Source organism: Cottoperca gobio, chromosome 6 (genome assembly GCF_900634415.1).
Source record: "Cottoperca gobio chromosome 6, fCotGob3.1, whole genome shotgun sequence".
NCBI lineage: Eukaryota > Metazoa > Chordata > Actinopteri > Perciformes > Bovichtidae > Cottoperca > Cottoperca gobio.
This window is the reverse complement of record NC_041360.1, coordinates 14,919,814-14,944,120: the sequence shown is the minus strand read 5'-3', so window position 1 is coordinate 14,944,120 and position 24,307 is coordinate 14,919,814. Positions and strand designations below refer to the sequence as shown.

Here is a 24,307-nt window from a genome sequence, read left to right as displayed (position 1 = left end):
TTTAAGGCTTAAATCATTTTGGGTATTTTTGTATATCCTTCCTGCTTGTAGATGGAGATGGCACAAGTGTGCGTCTCTGCGCGGGGCTTAAAGGCCTGTAAGCTCTGAGGGTCAGCTGCACCCTCACCCTAACAATAACAAGGCAGAGGTCAACAGGGGAGCGGTATAATACTATCTGTCCTGGAATACAGCAGATGACATTTAGCTAATTTTAACATTTGAATTCTTCATTTATAATGCCATAACAGAAAACATATAATTCAAACAAAAAAAGACGTTAGTTTAAAATGATGTGTTGAATTAAATCAAAGAGCAAATCACATGGATTTGCAGAAAAGTTTCACTTTTACCAGTACAGCTGTCTGTACATTTTCATTTGTATAAAACATCAACAGCAGTGAGTACATCAAACTAATTCATTTCCATTTTGACTAATTAATCCTGGAGCAGTTGTCAGGAGCTGTTTATTCGATAAATATGTGTTTAATTAAACACTCATGGACGCAACAGTTGTCTGCACCCAGATGGTCAGATGGAAAAAAACAGCCTCAGCCCCCTGGCACGCGCCCCTGCAGTCATCGGGGGATTTAAATACTAAACGCAGTGGTTAAGGTCAAACTTTGTTTATGGAGTAAGCCTACTGTACACACAAGCAGCTATAGTTCAAACAAACGAGTGTAAAAGTGCAAAAAGACGCGGTCAAAGCGATCAGCAGGGAATGTACATGACACAGTAAAAGTGATAAAGGTCAATTGCGCACATTTTGTTTGTTATGACACTAACTTCACATGAAAGAAAAGTGAAAAAGTGGACTCACCAGTGCTCGTGGAGGATCAGTGCTTCGCTATGGAGATGGATGATAAGAAGCGCGAGGTGCACAGCCTGGCGAGAGGCTGAGATGGTGGACAATCCGCGCGCGCTCCCGGAAGCCCTGGCTTAACACGCGCGCGCACAGGGCGGCTAATTCCCTGACCGTTTCATACGGGAGGGAAAGAAGCTGTGATGCATATTACCGATGCAAGATGCGTGTGTGTGTGCGCGCGCGCGCGCGTGTGTGTGTGTGTGTGTAAGCCAGAGAGGGAAGAAAGAGCTTACAGGTGACTAGACTTGGAAGTGAACCTCCTTACACTCTGCAGGAATGCCTCAAAAATAAGCCTATTATCTCACAAAGAGCGGCAAAGATTCATCATTTTATTTATTGATTAATATAGGCCAGGGGTGTCAAACTCATTTTAGTTCAGGGGCCACATACAGCACAATTTGATCTCAAGTGGGCCAGTAAAATCATAGCATAATAACCTAGAAATAACAACAACGCCAAATGTTTCCCTTTATTTTAGTGCAAGTACATTCTGAAAATTGAAAATGTTATCTTTTTACAAAACATTATGAACAACCTGAAATTTCTTAATTTCAACAATATTGTGCCTCAGTTTATCATTTACACATGTGCATTACAACTTACAGATCACAGTGTATCTACAAAGGCACAAAACATTTTGTCGCAGGTATCTGGAACAGTATTTTACTAACTAATTTTTACACTTTGCAAAGTCATCCCGTGGGCCGGATTGGACCCTCTGGCGGGCCGGTTTTGGCCCCCGGGCCGCATGTTTGACACCCCTGATATAGGCTATACATTATTTATTTCTCTTAATCAATGTTAGGTAGCAGCCAAAACCATAAAGACTTCAATTTTAATCATTTAAAGTTGAGAAAAGCAACTACTTCTCAAGTAACAGTAATACTACTGTAATATAAAAATATGTATGTATGTATTATTAGCTTAATGTATGTAAAGCATCCAAAGTGAAAGTACTCAAGTTGAAGTACCTCAAAGTTGTACTAAGGTTTGAGTAACTGCACTTAGTTACGTTCTTCCACTGGTACTTTTGCATGTTTACTTAATTAAAATGTGAAGAATGGATATATTATTGATCAAGTTTGTTTCAAATTCATAGCAAATCTCAGAAACCTGATAAAAAAGAAAATCAGAAAACCTGTTGTGACTTTCAAATTATTCAAACATCTAAACAACTAACATCAATCTCCTCAAACCCATACATTTAGAAACTCAGATTACTACAAAACACAGACAAAAAAGTTGTGCTTACAGAAATTGACAGGTTTGTTTTTATTGTTAATTGTGTTGTTATTTCTTTTTACATGCGTACATTTTACTTGGATACACACAAACCATTTACATTTATGAATGCTCTTTCTCTCTCTCTCTCCCTCCCGCTCTAGGTGCAGTGTTTAGACAGACAGTCGCATGTAGTGACAGACAGGACAGTCTGGTGGCTTCGAGTGCCGTTGGCACACAGTAAGGGAACATCGAGAGGCTCAGTCTCCACGGCAGCACAGCACACACACTCCTGCTCCACAGCAGCTCTCTCCAGGGAGTACATGGACTTACTGCGACATTTACCCTGACAAACAGACAGAGAGACAGACAGATGGACAGATGGACAGCACCACAGGGAGAGAGAGAACGGGTGGGATGGTGAGGGACAGTATTACAGTATGATTTCATTGAACTTTGCAGGCTAATCCTAGGGGGAGGGAAGTATTAATCATCCTGTGTGTGTGTGTGTGTGTGTGTGTGTGTGTGTGTGTGTGTGTGTGTGTGTGTGTGTAGGTAGTCTCTTACCTCACAGTAGTGCAATTCTATCTGATGCTCTGATTGGCAATCATCCACTTTGATGTAGTTAAGCGTTCCTACTGTTCTCCGACACTCTGGCTCCGTACCTTCACACATGCACACACTCTTATTAAAATCCGAGGGTCCATATGTTTTCAAATAGTGTACCAGTCTGGTAGAGGGCACAACTCTACTCACACATCTCACAGCAGGTTTTTCCAATCTGGCTGACTTTCCCCTGAAAACAAAACAGGAGAGAAACATTTAATACAGAGGTTCAGGAGTCGGAATACTGGATGGATGGAGGGCAGTTTGGGCAGCGTCGTACCCCCTGGTCCAGGCAAGTTTGTCGGTTAAAAGGAGGGCAGGTGGTCAGTTTGGTTTGCAGGACAAGATCTCCTTTACCGTTTACACCACACGTATACAGGTTGCAACCATCCTCGCTAGTGGTGTTCACCTGGAGGGAAAGATGCACACACGTACACACAGTATTTTATGTGTGCTGCTGAAAAAGCTGTTCTCAACATTTTAAAATGTACTGCAGGTAAACAATGGACACATAATATTACATTTCTAATATGTCTGTTTTTCTTATTTTGGCGACAGTACTCTATTGATTTAAGGAACAAGTACAGTATAGTTTAGGATATAATATTATAGTATAGAACAGTATATTATTACACAGCACCTACCTGCAGACTGATCAGTTTTCCATCTGGCCTTTGCATGAAGCAGGCAGTGGGAACACATCGACCACAGCAAGCATCTTCCTCCTTCTGCAGAGTGTATCCCTGAAAACAATGTGGTTAACACTACCTGTTAGGTCATATAGAAAGGCATCAGAAGGACATTACTGTAAATACAAAGACATAAATGTGCAAATAAATAATTCACTACTTACCTCTGTGAATGGAGTGAATCACGGAAAACAATGTGGTCGAAATGTAATGATGAATAAGGAGGGAATGTGATCAGTGGGTTAGAAATGATTTGATGAAAATGAAACAGAATTTAATTTATTGGTTAGTCATGATGATGATAATGATGAGAAATGGTGATAATAAAAAATAATGAGGGGATTACGGTTACCATGGGGCAAGTGACACAACTGGTTCTCCTGCAGGACAGTCTGTATTTCTTCACGGCACCGTCCTCCACCATACACTCACAGTGCGTACACACGTCCATCATCAGCCTCTCCCCTGCCTGCACACACACATGGAGCACTGAAAGACCTATTAAAAATGTTCTAATATGAAAGAAGAGTGCTACTTTTCTGCACATGACTTACTCCTATCACAGTGTTGTTGAGGACACAGGCATTCATGGGAGCTGTGGAGGAAAAAAGCACAAATAAATGAATCGCCATTCAATAAACAGTACAATAAAACCCCCAGGCTTTATAAGGTCAGGTGAGGATAAGTGGCTCTGGTATGACACTAATGTGAGAGAGTCATCTGCTGGACAGACACAGAGACTGCAACTCAGTAGTTGAAGGTCAGTCCCGTAACTCATAATGCCCCCCTGCTGTACCAAATGGTGTGGCTGTTCATGTTTTCCTAATCGTGTAATTGCATCTGATTGTGTGTTTACCGCAGTGGCAGCGAGGGCAGCAATCCTGGTTATCGCAGCGTAACTCGGTTCCCAGAGGGCAGGAAGGAGCGTCCATAGCTGAGCAGCTGACGTTTTTTGCAGAGATGAACACCTCGTCTTTCACTTTCAAACACTGATGTAGCACACATTTACTACGTGGAGACTGCCATACCTCTCCCACCTATAAACACAGACATTGGAATACAAATAAGTGAGAAGAGAAAGAGCTGCATCGACAATAAGCACTCGTATTTTTTCTGTACACACAGTCAGAAATATATTCCCTAAAGAGATTATTTTTAAAAATGCATTGAAGGGATAGTTTGGATCTTTTGAAGAGTGGTTGTATGAGGTACTTATCCATAGTCAGTGTATTACACCTACAATAGATGGTGGTCGGCACGGCCCCAATTTGAAGTCGGTGTTTTACCAAACTGTACTGACACTGACGATGGATAAGTGCATTACAAAGAGTGCTATTGACAATCAGGTAAATAATCATTACTAAGAATTGGTTGCCCATATTATTCAGAGATGTATGATTTCTCTACACACTTTTCTGAGGTTTCGCCCAAACATCGTGTCCCCTCGCATATCTCCCTCTGACTCCACACAGCTGTTGGGTGTGCACTTCCCACAGCACTCTCCTTGTGATGGAGTGTATGCGGAGCCCTGAAATAAACAAAAAATATATAAGGATTATATAAGGTTAAGGAAGCATAACGCAAATGTGTATGATTAGTGTGTGTGTGTGTGTGTGTGTGTGTGTGTGTGTGTGTCCCACCTGAGGGCAGGTTCGATCACACACAGGCGGCGTACACTGAGCAATGTGCAGTGATGTGTCTTTGTCCTGTAGCTGGGTGCAACTGCACTTCTCGCATCTTTGCTCCCATTCACTCCCCACTGGGTGAACCACACCACCAACCACACATACCTGAAGAGACACATTATAATAAAACAGGAGAATATTAAGAGTAACAGCACAGATATAGAAACTAAACAAACACGCTTCTCCCCAGTGATGAAAAGTAGATCTACTCAAGTGCTGTACTGAAGTACAAACATGAGGTACTTTTTCATACCTCTTTCTACGTCTACTCCGCTACATTTCAGAAGTAAATATTGTACTTTTGACTACATTTGACCTTTTTACTCCGCATACAAAAAATCTGAAGAGATTTTCAAAACAAAAAAGAATTGCCGACTTTTGTGATAATTGTTTATGTTATTTGGCTGCTTTTTAAAAATGATTTGAAGACTTTTCATTTATTTTTGATAATTCGTAATAATAACAATAATGAATTAGTTGTACAAAACAAGCATTGTGAAGGCGTCACTTTGGGATCTGGGTAATTGTTAACGTATTTATTTTAATAATTTCTGAATTTCTACAAGAAAGTAAAAAAAATATATAATCAGGAGATTAAGCCATAATGAAAATAATCATTAGTTGCACTCCTATAAATTAAAATTGAACTCTACCCTAACCTATAGCAACTGAGTAATGAGTAATAATAATCTAATGATATAATATATACTATATACATTTTCCTTCACAAAGTGATTGTACTTTGTGTTTTCCTGATTGTACTTTTACTGAAGTAACATTTTCAATGCAGATCATTTAACAGAGTTAACTTTTACTTAAGTAAAGGGTCTGAATACTTCCTCCAGACCTCCACCACTGCTCCTCACACACCTTGTCTGGCAAGCAGTGGGTTTCTGTGCAGTCGCAGTCGTTGGTAGAGGAGGATGTGATGAACCCAGCAGGGCAGGTGCGGCTGGAGTTCTGGCAGTTACAAACACATTCAAACACGTCGCAGCACTTTGTGTTTTTCACTGACAGTTGGCGATGTGCGGGACATGCCGGGGGAACTTGCAGAGCACACTCTTCCTTTTTGCAGACTGCGAGGGGGGAAGAGATGAAGAGGAAAATGTAAAAGAGATCACATGGATGTGTACTCTGTTTAATGCCTCTATGTATGCCAGGGAAAATCAGAGCTCGAACATCACAGAGAATTTGTGAAAGGCATACCGCACTGGTGTATAGGTTGACATTCCCCGGGGTTTTTCAGAACCACAGTCTGACCGTCATCACAGCGAGGCACTTCAGGCAGGTCGCAAGTCACCAGATCACACACTGAAAAGTCACAGAGGGAGACAGCCTGTTGGAGTTGGGCGAGATATACATTCTGAGATGTGCCTGATAAATAGAGAGCACTTCAAAATGGTTAGACAAATTTGAATAAATGATTTAAGTTTTTTTAATTTTGTTTTATTTTATTAGTTTTTCAACATATAGAGGTAGAGGTTTATTCATTTGTCAACAGCAATCAATTATACTGAGCTTGATTTTGTAACATTACATTCACATTGCATGCACACACATATATTATATTACAATACATTACATTACATAACATTATATTATCTTATATTGAACAATTCTTCCTGCTCTCATTTGATGAGGAAATGTTGTAATAATGCTACATAGTGTTTTTGTACATACCACACTCGTGCTCTGGGCAGCACTTAGACTCTCTCTTCTCTCTCAGGATCTCACAGGGTCCACATACTGGAGCTACACATACATACAGATGATTCATTATTAAAGTGTTACATCTTAACCCACAATGCACTGGTGATATTTTTTATATTTTTTAGCAAAACCAGATAATACAGTATGAGAATAAGCAGCAGTAACAGGAGGACTGCTTGCCTTTGGCATTGTTGCAGGGTCGGGCAGTGCAGTTGATGTGTTGTTGGTCCAAACACATGCAAATCAGACATGGGTTCTCATCTGGTACCCAACTCTGCATGTACTATACGAACAAATAAAACCATTTGTATTGGTTATATTAGAAATAGACACTAGAGAGCGCCACAGCACAGTTTAATGGTGAACATTTCAACGGTTGCCCCATGCAATTCTATCAGCATCTGTAATTAAGAAGTTGCTTTAGATTTTGCATCATCCCCCTCAAACATTCAGTCATATGATTTCTTTGTATGTTTCTCACCGTATACGTGCGTCCATGATGGTCAACACACTGCCTACATGCTTCTGGTAACACACACATCCCGTGATGCAAAACCGTCCCTCTGGTACAGAAACAGCCCTCTGTAGGCGTGTCCATACAGGAAGACTCGTTACCCCTGGCAACTGGCCAGTCACCTCGCAACGTCTGTATGCTACCACAGTCCTCTACACACCCTGTCCGACATGCATCATACTCCATGGAGCTGGGGCATTTTAGTGCTGTAACACACAGATCAGTATAAAGTTTAGGTTTAGGCTCAGATTGGGTGCTAAACTGCGGACGCTGAATGGAAACATGCACATTCACACATTAAAATCTAACTTACGGCAGAGGTGGGGGCTCCTCCAGTCCACACACACACCTCTCTGTCTGCAGAGGCGTGCATAGGCAGAAATGAGCTCACACACATCTGACTCCTCACATGCCTGCTCCTCACACTTAGCAAGGAACACCTGGACAGGAATATGTGCATGGCACGGTTCGAACACCTCAGAACGGAGGGCCTGACATCCCATCGTCGCTCCAGACATACACACGGCCCTCTGCTTTGGCAGACACACACCGTCATCTACAGCAACAGTCCAGTCTGAGATAAAGGCTGGCTGGTCAGCGGTCGAGCTGCCATTACGTAAAGATAGGACGTTCAACTTCTCCTCTCCACAGGCACCTGGAAGAAAGATAGAGAGAGAACAGCGTTCAGAGGAAGGAGGCAGTGTTAGAGTTGCAATTAAAGTTCAAATTAAACATCTAAGACTTTTTCTATGTACTCAAAAGGCTTTTTTATCTCAAATTTCGAACGCAAATCTGTTAAAATTTGTGTCAGTGAGCTCTTCTCCTTTGCAAAGTTACTCCATCCACCCGACAGGTGTGGCATGTCAAGATGCTTATGATGATTCTAATTATTACACAGGTGTGCATTGGGCTGGTCACAATAAAAGGCCACTCTAAAATGTGCAAGCCTTTTGTGTGTATAGTTAAAGTCTTGAAATGTTAAACCTAAGTGTTGCGTTTATATTTTTGTTCAGTGTATGTTACCGCAGAGTCCCGCGGTGTGGCCTGAGGTGGTGGAGCTGAGCAGTGTGATGGTGAACTCATTGCTCTGAGGAGTGAAAGTCAGGACGTAGCCGTGGTCTGACTTGAGCTGCAGCATCACTCCTCCATAACGCACCAGCTCTAAGCCAGCGAACCGCCACGGCAGTGCAAGTTCTTCCCTATCAATCTCTGCCTGCTCGAACAAACACATGGTTAGTAAATAACCCTTCATAAATTCACATATTATAATCAACTTCAGTGTGGAGGCAACCTGGCAAGCAACACACACAACTTACCGTCATATCATCCTTCAGTAGCACTTTATGCGGTCCATGGATCACTTCCATGGCTTTCATGCAGACCTGATTGTAATTCGCTGAGTCCTGACAAGGCCCGCTGTGGAGTTTGACCTCTGACCCTTCACTGACGCCTTTGCTGACGGTGAGAAGTGTGTAGGAGCACAAACCCTCCCCATCCAGCCTAAGTGCCAAGCCGTCAAACCTCACAACATGATTGGTGGAGCTGCCCATACACATGCCTGTCAACACACACCAGGCAGGAGGAAGAGAGAAACATGTGATCCGTTAAAGTATAAATAGACTGGAATGCAGCATTCATTGTTAACGGCCCACGTGGGGAATGATGTGCACTTAATATAGGCGTGTTAAATGGCATGCTAGAAACTTCAGAAGCTATTTATTCCTTCTGATGTACATACAAGGGCATTCCCAGTGGCAGCCACAGGTCTCCTGGACTCTGACAGGTGGCATGTTGTTTCTGCAGGCCGGAGGCTCCAGTCTGTCACAGCTGACTTTGTGGTTTTGTAATGTCACTGCCCCACCGGGGTGGCACAGGAGAGAGTGACAGCCGTCCTCCAGCAGCCATGACTCACCAGGCTGAAACACAAGAACAGACAAGTAATGACTGTAAAAGTTTGCTGAACTGCTCTAATTTGTATTCAACCTCAGCAGACATTACTCACCTTTCTCTCATTCCCATAATCATCAACACACAGTCCCGGTGGACCAGCTGAGAACCAAAGAAATAACCAATAGCATCAATATGACCAATTATCACAAGCATTATAATGTATTATTATTAAAACTGTATTAAAGAACAGTGTGTGTGTGTGTGTGTGTGTGTGTGTGTGTGTGTGTGTGTGTGTGTGTGTGTGTGTGTGTGTGTGTGCGTGTGTGTGTGTATGTGTGTAAGCACCTCTGCAGATTCTCTCTATGTAGCTGTGGTCCAGAGTCAGCAGCATCAGTAATTGATCCATGCTGTTCAAGTGCAGAGCGTTGTCTTGGTTGCTGTGGTTGCTGTGGTGACCGAGCATGCCAAGCTCGCTCCTGTCATAGCCTGGTCCCACCCCTATGGGGAACACTGATACACCTGAGGGAAGATTAGGGAAACTTATTAGGGAAACTACAGAGGAAGAAAGAGGATGGAAAAATACCACCTGGATTATGAACTGAGGGATCACATGTTAATCAACGGTGACTTAATTACCTGCTGCCAGTGCCTCGTTAGCTGCTTCTTTGACATCATCAGCTGATTTGTCAGTCACTAGCATCACCACGGCCTTGGCTACACCGACTCTTCCGCCGCTGACTGGCGAGATGGTCGCCTGCACAGCGAATCGCAGTGCAGAGCCTGCAGACAGACAGGGCAGTGAGTGTGTGTGTGTGTGTGTGTGTGTGTGTGTGTGTGTGTGTGTGTGTGTGTGTGTGTGTGTGTGTGTGTGTCTGCTTTAATGGGTGTGCACATATTAGTTTATTTATCCAGTACCTAGTGCTGGGGCAGCAGTGGTCCTGCTTGGTATGCTCTCCACCTTGTTCAGGAGGTGGGTTTTACTCTGTTCATCCTTCCAGGTGAGCTCTGTTGTTTTGGTGTCTCCATACTGAACCACACTAACCTGAGTGCCATTAAGCCCTGCACACATAAACAAGTTAAATCGCTGTCGTAATGCAGGAGAGGGAGATCTACAACCTGGTTACTTGAAGAAGCATTAGTAGTAGATATGAACCTAATGCTATGTTAGAGTTTTGTAACGCTGCATTACCACACAACACTGAGTAATTAACTAAATTGCTATTAAACCACTTATGATCTGACTAATAATATAATAGTCTGGTGACAAAAACTAATGTTTCCCTTCTTCTTCTTCTTTTGAAATATCATTGTGAAAGACAGACACATTGAAAACAGATAGAACTTAAAACAATACTACACATCAGTGAAATGCATATCACATTACATTAAAATGTGTGGTAGGGCATTAAGAGGGTCACACCTACCTATGTCAGCATTATTGATGAAAGCTTTGACAAACGTCTTCATGTCCTCAATCTGCTCTCCAGCCTTCAACAGGAACAACACATCCACAGGCTTCTGACACGGCACTGTGAAAAGATATACTCACAAATGAATACAAGCTAAGGACTGCTTGTGGACTGAATGATTAAAACAAGGGTGTCTTCTGTACCTGAGGGAGGCAGGGTGGAAAGTGTTGGCAGGACGAGGGGTGGCAGAGTGGGAGAGCGGGGCCTGACTGTGGTTTTTGTGATATTGACCACACGGTGTACCAGGGTTGTCAGATGGTTGTAGTCATCGACCATCAGCGGCCGCTGAGGGAAGCTGTATGGTAGCAAGTCATTCTCGTGTATCGTTTGTCCAACACCAATGGGATATACTTGTGTGTGGGTGCTCGTAGTTGGCGGGCGTGTCACTGTGTCAGTAGGCGGGTTTTCTGTCACGAGGAAGACCAGCTGAGGAGGCATGGGGCCGCGTGAAGGCTGGACTGTAGCCATTTCTTGAAAAGTCCTGGTGACAGCTGTGCCTGTGTTCGTCTTACTTCCACCCCTCCAACGAATCTCCCTCAGTCGTTGTCGCAACACAGTCCACTGTCGCCTCAACTCCCACCGACGGATCTCCACAGTGACCGTTACCGAGTACTGGATCACAGTGATACGAATGAACTCTTCTTCCTCTGTCAGCTTTGAGATGACTTCCTCCAGGAAGAGAAGAGACTTGTTAAAGTTGACCTCACCGACTGCATCAGAGCCTTCCAGTATGAATGTCACATCTTTAGCTGGAGAAATTGAAGATGGCGATGTGGTGACGGGAGACAGGCCAGAGTGGGAGGTGGACGTGGGAGTGTTGGGAAGGTGTCGTGTGGGGTTGGGCTCCAGACGAGGAGCCGGGGTTGTGATGGTCGTGCCCTGACGAGCTTTACCTGGAGTGGGCTTTGGCATTGGAGGTATCGCCCCCACAGGGTCCAACCCCAAGGTGCAGAGGTAATCTCCCAGCTCTAACAGACGATCAGGCAGCTCACCTGTGCTGCTAAGCACATAGGCCCTGTTTTCTGGGTTGGTCTTGGTGATCTCATTAATCTGCCCCATGTTTACCCCGGGACCCAGTGCCACTGTCAGGGTGGTGATGGCTTTCCTGCGGAGCATCTTGACGACGGAACGGACGGGGCGAGGGTTGGCACTCGCAGTCAAGATGATGGCAACGCGGCCAGCATGGTCTCGCTTGTTTTTGTCATAGATGTTGATAACTAGATACTTGACAGCCTCATCCAAGAAGGCTGCATCTCCTCCTGTGTAATGCAGCTCACGCACAGTCTTCTTGAACAGCCACTTCTGAACCTGCAGGCATAAATGAGAGAGGAAAACCGGGAAGATTAAGCAACCAGGTATTCATGCAGCTTCTTTCTGGGCTAAATGTGTATCGACCAATCAAGTATTATTCCACACAATGCATCAAGCAGCACAGCATATTTGTGCAAGAATAAACACTTTACTGTCTCACACATGTATTATATATGTTTATCTACCTGCAGGTCATATGTTTTGACTCCAGAGTGGTAAAGCAGCACTGTGGCTCGAGTGTGAGCTGAGCCCATGCGGAATCGTTCAACCACTCCCAGTATGAACTCTTTGGTTGCCTGAAACTCGTCTTCGTTCAAGGCTTCTGAACCATCCAATAGGAATGCCAGATCCATGGCGCGGTCACACGTGCCCTCGGGCATCAAGGTGGTGAAGGGCAGGGTTGTGAAGGTGGCGTAGGCAGATGTTGGTGTGGGAGTGGTGAACATGGCGGAGGAGGCACAAACTTCGCAGCTCAGCGAGTTGTTGTCACAGTGACTTCAGAAAAGAAAAACAAAGCATTTTTAAACATGCAAAGAATCTAATTAAAACGCATTAAATATCAATCTAAAATATGCAAACTTTTGGATGAGTGTTACAATGCAGCATTACCATATCTTGCAGTGGTCGGGGTCATTGTGATTCAGGATGACCTTATTGCCGTGGGAAATTCTCTGACCCTCATGGACACACACCTGACACTGAGAGGGATCCACACAACGCATGGCCACCTCATCCAGTAGTTGGCCTAGGAAAGTTAAAACTCACTTACACTATTTGCATATTTGTACAAGAATATATCCAATTATAACTATACTGTATTTAGAATTTGCATGCTCAAATATTTTGCATTTGTAAGTGTCCAGTGAGTATTTTTGGCACCTGGAGGGCAGTTGGCATGGCAACCTTCCACACATGCGAGCGAACAGTGGAGGGGATCTGGGTGCTGGCAGGTGATCGGACATGCAGGGCCACAAGTATTATACCTCCACTGGCATATCTCCTCCCCTAAACCTGGGCTCTTGGGGTTCAGTTCCTCACAGCTTATGGCTAAGGAAACAAAAGTTGAATTATAGACTTAGTATTTAATGGTGTGACAAAATTTTGCCTCTGCTGTTGACCATTTCTAACTACATAGGTACCTACATGATAAAGTATTTAGAAATGCAGAAAGAAGAGGTAATTTTCCCAACTATACCATTAAGAGGAGATTTTTATCACATCACATGTGATATCAGAGTATAGATCCTGATCTGAGTGAAAAACAAGAACCTAGTGCTAGAACTGAAACCATAAATGAAATCCAGGGTAACTTTACTCAAAAGTGTTGACTCTAGTTAATAGCACAAAAGGTGTCATGTGGGAGAACAGTAGCGGTACTGAAAGGTGGTGGTGTTGAGATTGTGGTATTTTGTTAAGTTGTTCTTAAAAAGGAGAAGAGCTGCATGTCTCAGACAAAATTCTTTAATTATCATTTAGGTTTTTATTCTATTTGTCAATTTGGACATCTTAGCAAAACACTGTTAACTGGTTTAGCTTGATCCAGCAGCCATGTTGTATTTTCCTGACAATAAAGTATATTTCAGACAGAAAATAACATTACATAACATTTCTGGAGAAATAAAGAAATTGTTCACACTCACGACAAAGATCATTGGATCTCCAGCTGATGGACACACCCTGCTCTGAACAGGCCTGAGCGTAGGCCGCGACGACATCACAGAAACACGCACAGTCCCCCACTGATGGACAAGAGCATGCTGCCTCCACACACATCTCTTCATATGGCTCTGCATCCACCTAGAGACACACAGGAAAATGTTAAGATGAAACCACGTGCATGAACCTATCAGTGCATGTGATGTCGTAGAATATCTAGTGTGCGTGTAACGACACTCACCTGGCTGTTGCATTCTCTAAAGAGAGGACCAGTGATCACACGACACGACTGCTCCACTGTTACCAGCTTGACAATGTTGTCGCTGCAAGGCACAGGTATCTATACACACAAGAACACACACACATTTAGTGCAAGAGTATCTACATTTTATCCTATACTAGAAATGCAATATACACAATATGATCATTCTTTACTGGTCCTGCAGCGGGGAAATGTGCAGTGAGAGGCATATTGCAACACGTGGCATCAGTAAAAAACTAAACAAGATATAATAAATAAGTAAACAATAAAATGCAAAATACAATAAGTAGAAATATTGATATTGCACAATTTGGTATACATTATTATTGCACATGAGTGAATTGTCAGTGTTGGTATGACACCAGCAGGAAGGAAGCACCTGCGGTATTTACCTGTGTTACATCGGCACAGCTGGGAATAACCTTCCAGGAGTTCCCAAAGTGTGAGGAATCAACCTCCAGCTGGTTGTTACTGCTCACCAAGTCGTTGTTGATGTTCCCATCAAAGTTACCACACAGACCGCACACCCGGCCCTACACGCAGTAAAATGTATGCAACAAAAAGAACATGATATGAAATAATTTGAATAAAAACAAACAAGGTCCTGACACTCAAAAGTAGTGTTATAATACATACGTACCCTATATGTGGCTGAGATGTGCACCAGGAGGCGAGTTCCCTTGTCCCAGCTGAGGGAAATGTGTTTCCCCAGCAGCACAGTGTAAAACTGACCAGATTGCACAATCTCCACCTGTGAGCTCTGTAGCACCGGCCTCTTCATCTTCACCTTTGAGAGAGAAAGATGCCAACCATGGATGGATATACTTACAGGTCAAGTCTGAAAAGTTCAGATGCAAAACTGTTCTGAGTGTGTCAGACATCTGACACATGGCCTTTGGTTGTGTCTGATAAAGTTTGCTGCTTTACGAATTGCAATTATTTTCCTTTTGGTTGTACAATTATAAAAAAGAAAACGTTTTAATGAAGGGAATCTTTATTGTGACAGATCTTATTTGTCAAGCTTGGTACAGCAGACAGAGTTCTTTGTTTGCAATGTAATGTTATATGTAAGAAGCTATGTTTATGGGGACTTGAATCACATAACTAACTACATATGTGTGTGTGTGAGTTGGTATGGGTCTGTGTGTGTTTGTGAGTGTGTTACCTCTCCATGTTGCATTACAATCAACCCTCCCTGGTAGGAGATCGTGATAGCTTTTGCACAGTGATGTCCCACAATTCCACAGGCCTCATTCTCTACAAGCACTCTGAACGAACCCTCTTCTCCGTTACACATATCCTATTGATAGTAAAAGTAGAAAAAGACAGAAGTAGGGAAAGGACAGAGAGATGATTGAAATGAATGCATTTTTCTGTTTTGAGACCAGTGTACTGTGCAGTCCACCCTGGAGCTCTTTTTGCATCTCTCTGTCTCTTACCTGGACCAAGACATATTGGCAGAGGCCAGGAAAAGAGTATTTGAGGCCATCAAAAGTGATGTAATGCCCCTCCCCCACGGTGCGGCACACACTATCACACGGCTTTTCTGTGCAGCGCCACTTCCTGTTATCACACACACTGAAAACGAGAAAGCCTGTTAGGTAAACACATTGCAGGTATTCCCTTTCATAACCAATGTATGCAAACAATCATTTTTACCAGGTGTTGCAGTCCACAGAGATGCTCTGTCCTGATGCATATGGCCTGTTGTTATGGTAACAGGGACACTGTTCCGGTGCAATGCAGTCTCTGCGGTGACGTACCTGAAATCAATCCGCTCATCAATCAGCATGTTTCTATTTGAGATGTTTGGTAATTTACACACACACACACGCGCACGCGCACGCACACACACACAACCTACGGTGCCGGGTGGACAGAGGCAGCCAGCGATGCAGGCGAGGCTGACACAGGGCAGATCCAGATTCTGGCAGGTTCTGGCACACTCAAGGCCTTTTGCTCCTGCTTCACACTCTGTACGGACGAGTGGAGGAGGGCACTGGGCTGACCGGCGCTCTGCAAACACAAAAACAACAGGTAGTTGGGTGAGATGAAGTTGGCCGCTGACAACTGGTAGAGATTGCTTTGGCTATGTAAACGTAAAAAAAGGGAACATATTTTTCCTGTAAGCATCTTTGCACAGTGACTATCTAAAGATTCTTAGATTTGTGTTTAAAGGTCTCACCTCAAGCTATATTAAAGAACATCAATCCTCATAGAGCGAGGCCCCTCAGATCTACAGATCAAGGACTGTTAACCATCCAACGATCTCATTGAAAACTTTCTGGAGATGAAGCCTTCTCAGTAGCTTCACCAAGACTCTCTGGAATAGTCTCCCTGAACAGCAGAATCTCTTGAATCCTTTAAAAGGTGTTTTAAGACCCACTTTTATTCCATTGCCTACGCCTGCAATGATTCTTGACATGATTTACATTGATATGCATGAATGTCTGTGAGCCTCTGTATGTGTGCACTATGTATTTAAGTACTAATGTCTTATCATAATCTTTTTGCTCAATTGTTTTTGTTGTAAAGCACTTGTTGTAAAGCACTTGTCATAAAGCGCTCTATGAATACATTTGACCTTCACCTTCACCTAAAATGCTAAATGAATTAGTTGACTCTTTAGGGTGATCAGACCGGAGACGTACTGTACTGCAGCAAAGTCTTGTGTTAAATACAAATGGTGAACTAAAAAAAACATATAGATAGTGGATTATGCAAGTCACGAAACACATGGATATTCACTAAATCGAGTGTAAAATATTGAAATTGTACCTCTGGATGGTGCCGGGTCATCATCATAGAAGAGGTCAGACAGTAAAGTGCTCATTTCAGGGGAGCTACAGCGCATGGAGCCATTCTCACAGTAGCTACACACACAAGCACACAAGAGAAACACACAAAAAGTGACAGTGTATCTCTGAAACATAATATCCATTAGTATATTATAATTAGAAAAGTCTCTGAATACACACATGCACAGTGACTGACCAGATGCTGTTGTGATCCGCGTAGACATCATTAGGCTTGTAAAGCTGTCCATCGTGCAGGCAGGCGCAGAGGTCAGCTGTCACACATTCTCCGGAGTTGCTCAGGTACTTTCCAGCAGGACAAAAACAGCCCTCCTCACACACCCTCTCCCCCTCACATCCTGCCTCAGCACCAGACAGAGCACGGCACGTCCGGTCACACACACTGCCACAGGCCTCATACACCTGGCCTCCAGTGCACTCCATCTCTGAAAAAAACGTCTAGAATATAAATGCTGTACGAAACTGTCTGCACTTCTCTGCAGACTGCATGACACTCTGTTCTGTTGTTCCTTCTTGCAAGAATAAAGTTCTCAAAAGACCATTTATTTTATTTTAAGTATCTTTATTTCAGAACCTTTGCTACCTCACCATTTTTGTTTAGTTTGTATTGGCTAAATTCCACGACAATGTTTATTAGTGTATGTGCATATGAATGTAAGTAAGTTCAAAGTGAGAGTTACCGCAGAGTGAGGGAGACCTCCAGTTGAGCAGCACTCCTCTGGCAGTGCAGGCAGCTGCGTAGGCAGACAGAGCAGAGCAGAGGCACTCCTCACCGTCCACACACGCACACACATCATAACGACAGAACCGCTGGAACGGACCCGGGTTCACCAGGTAGTGGCACGGACTGAACACGTCTGACATCATCACCGAACACGCCTCTTCTGCAAAACGCACTGAAAGGCGCAGTAGAGGTTATTTCTTTTGTCGTTTTTGTGGTGATGTGTGCCTCTTCTGTATGTGGGTCGTATACCTCTTTTGGGGTTAATGGCACAGGGATCAGTCACACGTTTGTGGGTAGATTCACAGTCTCCGTTGATCCTCCATGATTGGCCGAACGCCTGAGGACCCGCCTCAACCAGACCAGATCCAGATAAGAAGTCATCACCTTGGTTTCCATTAAAGTTACCACAGAGACCGCAAGTCTGCCCTGCCCATTGTGGTCCAAGCTGGGGAGGTGGACAGAGTTCAGTAAAGTAGTTTGCTAATCTTTTCACATATGTACCAATTCCAAAATAAACATCCTTTTCCCATTAAAATTGTTCTACCTTTAAAAGCACACGGCCTCGCCCATCCCAGTCCAGACGAAGGTCATCTCCAAACTTTACACGCACAGAAGACTGCACAGATCTCTGGATATGCAGATGGCCTGTAAATTGGACACAAAGGAACTGACTTGTGCAATTTAATATAAACTTGATGTAAACAATTAAAACAATTACCAGTCCTTCCAATATCTAACATTATAGTGCCGATAATAATGATCCAAAATTCTAAAGACATCAGGTAGATAAAAATGGATAGAGTTTCTTTATGTTTGCATGCTGGTGTTGAGCGGGTGTCTTCTATTGAAACAGTTCTTTCATGTTGTATCTTCGAGCCAATGTTTTGTCCTTTTCAGAATACAATAGGTTGAAGTGCGATATTTCGAGTACTTTCTCTGATCTACTTTATTATAAGTATATTAACTGTTTTTTTAATCGGTTTTCTTTTATGATTTGTCTTGTTATATTTAGCTGTCTTTGTGAATTACATTGTAACTTGGATTTTTTGCTCTATAAAAAAATATATATTTTACATTATATGATGTATTATTTAATACCATATACAGTATAATATTCTTAGAGGCTTAAATGTGAATCCTCCCCACTATTGTGCCAAAGTGGCATACCATGATGCATTGGGGTCTGGATGTCCATGCTGTTGACAGACACAATTCCTCCGTGCTTCAGTTTCACTGTCATGTCCTCCAGAGAGGACAGGCTGAGCGTCACTGAGCGTGTGCATACAGCATCCTGATCATCCGCACACTGAAACACAAAACCAACAGCCAAAATAGTGTAGATGTCAAGCAGGTAGTGGCAGGAAAGTGACAGAAATATTCTTTTTGAATCATCCATTACCTGTACGTTCTCAATAATGACAGAAAACACGCTATCTGTGCAGTCTCTTGCCAGCAGATACTGACATTGACCAGTGAAAGTGAAGAACTTGTTGTCAAAGGTCTTGAAGTGAGACTGGCCCACCACCAAGCACTCAGCTACACACATAAAACAAAGACAAACACTAGAAATGAGCAACCCAGGACTTTTTACTATTTACCAGTAGAATGTGAAAGTCTGAGTATTGACATCGACAGTACGTCTCTCTTACCAGGGCAGCGTTCATTGGTGCATTCCCAGGAACCGTGACGGCACACACTGCAGGAAAAAGACAATTTGGTGAGATAAAAAAATAAATATATAGCAGTATGTGTATTTATATATATATATGTTACTGCATGCATAACACTCCCTCACCAGGTGTTGCAGTCCTGAGAGATAGTGGATCCTGGAGGGAAATGTCGTCCCATGTGCACACAGGAACACTGAGATACCTCCACACAGCGATTACCATCCAACACCTTACCCACTGAGAAACAAACACACACCATATTAAAACTACAAGTAACAGAGCGACACAAAGTAAAAGAGGGAGATATAGTGAGTAGGAGGTTACCAGGGCATGTACAGCCATCCCCACACTCTTCCTTGCAGACCTCCTGGATGTTGAGACTATGGCAGGTTGTAGAGCAGGACTTGGTGCATTCACTGTACTGCATCCCAATTGGACACTTGGGGACTGAACACACAAACACACACATTTAGATTATTAATGCGACTTCGTAGCTTGCAACTGCCTTCTTACTGACTGACAGACTTACAGCACTTGCTCTCCTCCAGCCAGCCATGAAGGAGTATCCCATGGGCATGGCACGTACGAGCGTACTCCAACAGGATTGGACAATAACAGTCCTCCGAATCCCTCTGGTCACAGTGACACGCCTCCTCCTGACACAGCATCAGGAATGCCTCAGGAGAGACCAGGTGGGCACAGTGCAGAAACACAGTAGACATCTGCAACACACTGCAGCTGGACAAAATCTACACAAGCACACACACACATGCAAAATGTATTCATTAAAATTAAGTTGAAGGGAGGGATGTGGGTATATAAAGGGGAATCCTCACTCAGTTAGATTTTAGGAGTTAATGCATGAAGCCCAGTTACACACTGAAAGAGCACCGATTTCCTTCAGAGACACAGGAAATACATCAAACTTGCAGTTGGTGAAGGGGATGCTGATGACATCCGATGGTTTAACACTAACATAGTGTTTACTGGTTTCATCACGCTTGGGTGTTCCTTTGGTACAAAATGTTCTTGCTAAACTGGATGATTTTTTCACATCAGCCCACACACAACGATTACAGTATACATGATACAGAACGGCACTCACACTTGTCAGATATGTTTGCTTAGCAGCTGTTCCTTTTTAACAAAACTCATGTATGCTGTACATGAAAGCCCATTTGCGATATTGGAAAAATTATGAATTATAAAAATAAAGTTTCTAATAGTAAATCAAAACTGGAAGACGCAAGATAAAAGTTTGACTTGCATATAAGATACTTATGAGACACAATTATGAGATTTATGGGGGCATTTTTTTACCCTGATTAGATAGATGAAATAAGAGAGATGACAGGAAATGAGGGGAGAGAGAGAGAGATGGGTAGTGACATGCAACAGAGGTGCAAATCTAGGACATTGCGGTTCATAGTAAGCACCTTCAACTCCAGACCACCAGGACACCCCATGACATTTTGACAGTAAGTCAGATTTTCCTTTTAGAATTTGTAAGGCAAAATCTTGCTTTCTAATTAAAAATGATAAGATATATAGCACAATTTCAACAATTCCTCCACCAACAAGATACATTTTTACAAACTACTGTCAAATACTAAGTCAAAAAAACTAAATGAATATACACAAGGCAGAATGACATACTGTATGCAGAGAGAGACAGAGAGACGGTTAGTAAGTGTAAACAAACTGCAGTTGAAGGTTTTTTGCACAGTAAAGACAACACTTCTGAATGCTAAATGCTCGGATCCTGAAATGTCTTAGTGTGTGTCTATGTATATTTGTGCCTCATTGTATAAAATATCTTATAATATGAAGAGAAATGTCTGTACATTTTTGGATTGTTCACAGACATGTAAAATGCAATCACATCCTGACACATGTATGTGTGTGTAAATTGTCCTCTCACCGCTGAACTCTCTTTTGTGCTGTTACAGGACTGGCTGGGATTTGAGACACGTCGACATGGCTGATCAGCCCCCTTCACTGCCCACGAATTTGCAAAATCATAACTGTCCTCTGTTAGGAATCCTAAAAAAAACACACACAGACACACAAACATACTTAGAAACGAGTTGACAGATTTCTTCTTAATCTCATGCTACCACTACTGTTCCTCTTGCTTTCTTTGACCTTGTTATCTTTTCCTGCACTGAGCTTCTACTCTTCCTGTTGCTGAACGCTGATGACTCAAATCCTTTCCTTGATTCCAGTAATAATGAACTCTCCCTTGTTTCACTCTCAAACATTTACATATCCTACATACGCACAGAGTTCCAGACTTTTGACTGGACTCATTTTGCCTGCATGATCTTACCCTCTTGAGCAGTATATTCATCAGCTGATACAGAGTTGAAGTTGCCACAGAGGCCACAGGTGCGGTCAGCATGGTGTTTGGTCAGTGTCAAGGCGATGTTGGCTGCATTATCAATGATAACAGTGAAGCCGAACTCCTCACTCCAGAGCTTATAAAAGCCGAGCTCTGAGCCCACAAACACAGAGTGAGACGCATAGGGCAAAGATAGTCTGCAAAGAAGGAGACACGCTATGTGGTGATTTGTTTTCTTGAATAAGTCAATTTGATTACACATATAATTTATAACTTTTGCTAGATAACTTAAATATTCCATTACTCAACCTTTTTTCTCCTTGTGAGAGCCGTCCGTCGACAGACAGGTGCAGCTCGAAGGCATCCCCCAGAAACAGAGTGACTCCAGTTCTTTTGCCATTGACAAAATCACCTGAACGCACATTTATTTTATCATCAAATCTTTGACAGACAAAAGTAGTCTGAAGTAACATGATGATGACAACAATGATCCTTAGATTTTCAGAAAATTAAAAGGGAGGGTAAATGAGTTAGCTATTTCAAATGTCAGTACAAGTACATATAGTGTTTTAGCACACAAATCCTAGTGAGAATTAAACCCATGGTGGCTATGCACATGTCACTGAGCTGCACTAGATGAGCATCTGATGCAATTAGAATTTAAAGATGTTTGTGTCTTTATTGAACTGATTGAGTGTGACTCACCCAGCAGCATGAAGGAGCGATGGCTGCAGTCTCCAGCCAGCAGGTAGCTGCAGTCTCCAGGAAACTTGTATAAAACCCCATCAAACGTGTGAACGTGGTGCTGGCCGAACAGACTGCATCTCCCTATCGTACCTGCCACGCAAGCTGGACGCATGCAAAATACACAAATATGCAACTGACGGTACAAGTAGGACAAGTGGAGACCTTATATGAAACATTTCACGTATAAATAGTCACTTTTGAATGCAAAGGCTAAAAAGAATTTGGACATCCTCTGTTGTCACACTCACTTGTCAGATGCAGGAGAATCCAAATTTCTCGCAAATACCTCCTCATACACACCTGAAAGACAGATAAATATGCCCTCTATTATCATCACCACCACCTATACTAGCACAATCCTCATTATCTTGTATCTAAATATCACATTACTCTGAGTACTGTGCAGGCATGTTTAAAAAAAAAAGGTTTCTCTGTTCTACAAACTGCAGTTAGTCCTACCTCCATGGCTTCAGTTGATCCACAGAGTTGCAAAGGAAAGGCCAACACAATCCAAAACCAGAGAATCCAAATGTTGCACGTTTAGACCTTGCACAGTCGAGGCATAATGATGCAATGTGAGGATCTGTGTCAAACATGGGCTAAACTCAGAAGTTGGTCAATTGCTTAACCACCCTGAAATGTATTTTATAGCAAAAAACATAACCCCGCCCAGCTGCCATTGGCTTTCCTTTAAGACCCATTCCTTCACCAGGTTGTTTTAACTGTCGCTCAGTGCCTGCAGACTGACACCATCAAACACACTCAGCAGGACAATACCAGGATGTGCCCGCTGATCTGTATCGAAGCCAACCCAAACAATTCTTGTGGAAAACATACTTACTGGAGATATCTCACGCAATAACACTGTTGTGGTGGTGCACGTGCACAAACATATGACTAAGTTGCGCCAAAATGACACATACTCACACACACACACGCACCCACACAAACACACACACTGGGAACGTGTATGGATCAACACTCTCAGGTGCATTCTTCACCTATCATCTGGCAAAAAGACAAAAACAACATTGTGTTTTCAAATATATTCTTATCCAATTCTGGTACCACTTTGCAACACTTTAAAAGATAAAATGGTTCAATTCGACCTCTCCTCAGGTTGATGTAAGGGGGGCGCTATGCTGGAAATTACAGGACGTGATATACTGGGAACCATGGTAAAGTTACAAGCTGTCCGTTGACAACAAAATGAACAAGTAAGTCAGCGCACTGTACACATGCACATAGTCCGGAGGGGTCTAATCAGGCATATTAAATAAAAAACACCTGTGGGGGTGGGCCATGGGTGTGTAGGTGCTTTAGAAAAACATTATCAATTACATCTGTGTAAGATATGTTTCACCACCTATCTTCAACCTAAGCAGAGGTCTAACTGCCTCGCCTTAACTAAACAAACCTGTAGTAAGTCATTAATAAAGGTTTTTGGAAGACAATTTTGAAACCAGACACCAGCTAAATTAAATGCATCTTCTGTTTTTTTTACAACAATTTATCAAGTCAGCATTTGTAAATGTTAACACAATGTTGATAATGGATTTTGTTCTAGATGCTCTGCAACCCCTTTCCAGGAGATAATGGTTCCTTCCTGGCATAGTTCTTATTAATGACTAACTATTAATAACTAATCAATACATCATTAGTAAATCATGTATTAAGCATTAATAAAACGTATAAACCATTTATGATGTGTATGAATTATCAGTTTATGGATGTAAAAGGTGGATGACGGTTAGACATCTTAATGCAGTCAACAAAACAAGCATGCACACAATAAAAGTAACACAATAGATGATACTGAAAATAGTCAAACTGGTGTTTTGAATAATAGGAGGTTGGTCACTTTGTGTGTGCGTGCGTGTGTGCTGGGAGAGACGTAGCTCGTGCACCGTGTTCATTCATGTACAGTATATTCAAACCCTGAACGAGCCTTTCTTATTCTGGGAAAATTACGTCATCCCACAGCCCGTGGTGCTGCAGGAACTTGCTGTTCAGGGCATTGATGTGCCATTGTATGCTGGAAAGACACATGCTAAACATAGACTATCCCTATCAGAGCTATGAAGTAAAGTTATCTGTAATCGTATTTGGATACACTAGAGTTAGCCTATTTAAA

At 42.7% G+C, this 24,307-nt stretch overlaps 1 protein-coding gene across 1 annotated transcript; it reads right to left on the bottom strand.

The window, feature by feature from the left end:
• Positions 1-2,104: 2,104 nt before the first annotated feature.
• vwf (von Willebrand factor) lies at positions 2,105-22,771 on the bottom strand. The gene is made up of 53 exons (XM_029433852.1): positions 22,633-22,771; positions 22,422-22,473; positions 22,132-22,275; positions 21,736-21,838; positions 21,415-21,623; positions 21,007-21,128; positions 19,615-19,834; positions 19,410-19,532; positions 19,211-19,322; positions 19,065-19,111; positions 18,815-18,951; positions 18,583-18,721; positions 17,960-18,060; positions 17,665-17,860; positions 17,372-17,587; positions 16,870-17,116; positions 16,654-16,748; positions 15,740-15,891; positions 15,535-15,638; positions 15,315-15,453; positions 15,041-15,175; positions 14,516-14,662; positions 14,268-14,408; positions 13,855-13,953; positions 13,598-13,754; positions 12,837-13,004; positions 12,567-12,702; positions 12,143-12,452; positions 10,790-11,954; positions 10,602-10,706; positions 10,093-10,236; positions 9,814-9,957; positions 9,523-9,696; positions 9,290-9,336; positions 9,026-9,203; positions 8,604-8,845; positions 8,311-8,500; positions 7,601-7,942; positions 7,255-7,493; positions 6,954-7,056; positions 6,744-6,815; positions 6,270-6,374; positions 5,934-6,139; positions 5,019-5,168; positions 4,790-4,906; positions 4,235-4,415; positions 3,933-3,973; positions 3,731-3,847; positions 3,334-3,432; positions 2,970-3,098; positions 2,840-2,879; positions 2,651-2,748; positions 2,105-2,429 (listed from the first exon to the last, which is right to left on the bottom strand). Exons 1-53 carry the CDS (start codon positions 22,636-22,638, stop codon positions 2,244-2,246), a joined length of 8,571 nt encoding a protein of 2,856 aa, XP_029289712.1. The 5' UTR covers positions 22,639-22,771; the 3' UTR covers positions 2,105-2,243.
• Positions 22,772-24,307: the final 1,536 nt, after the last annotated feature.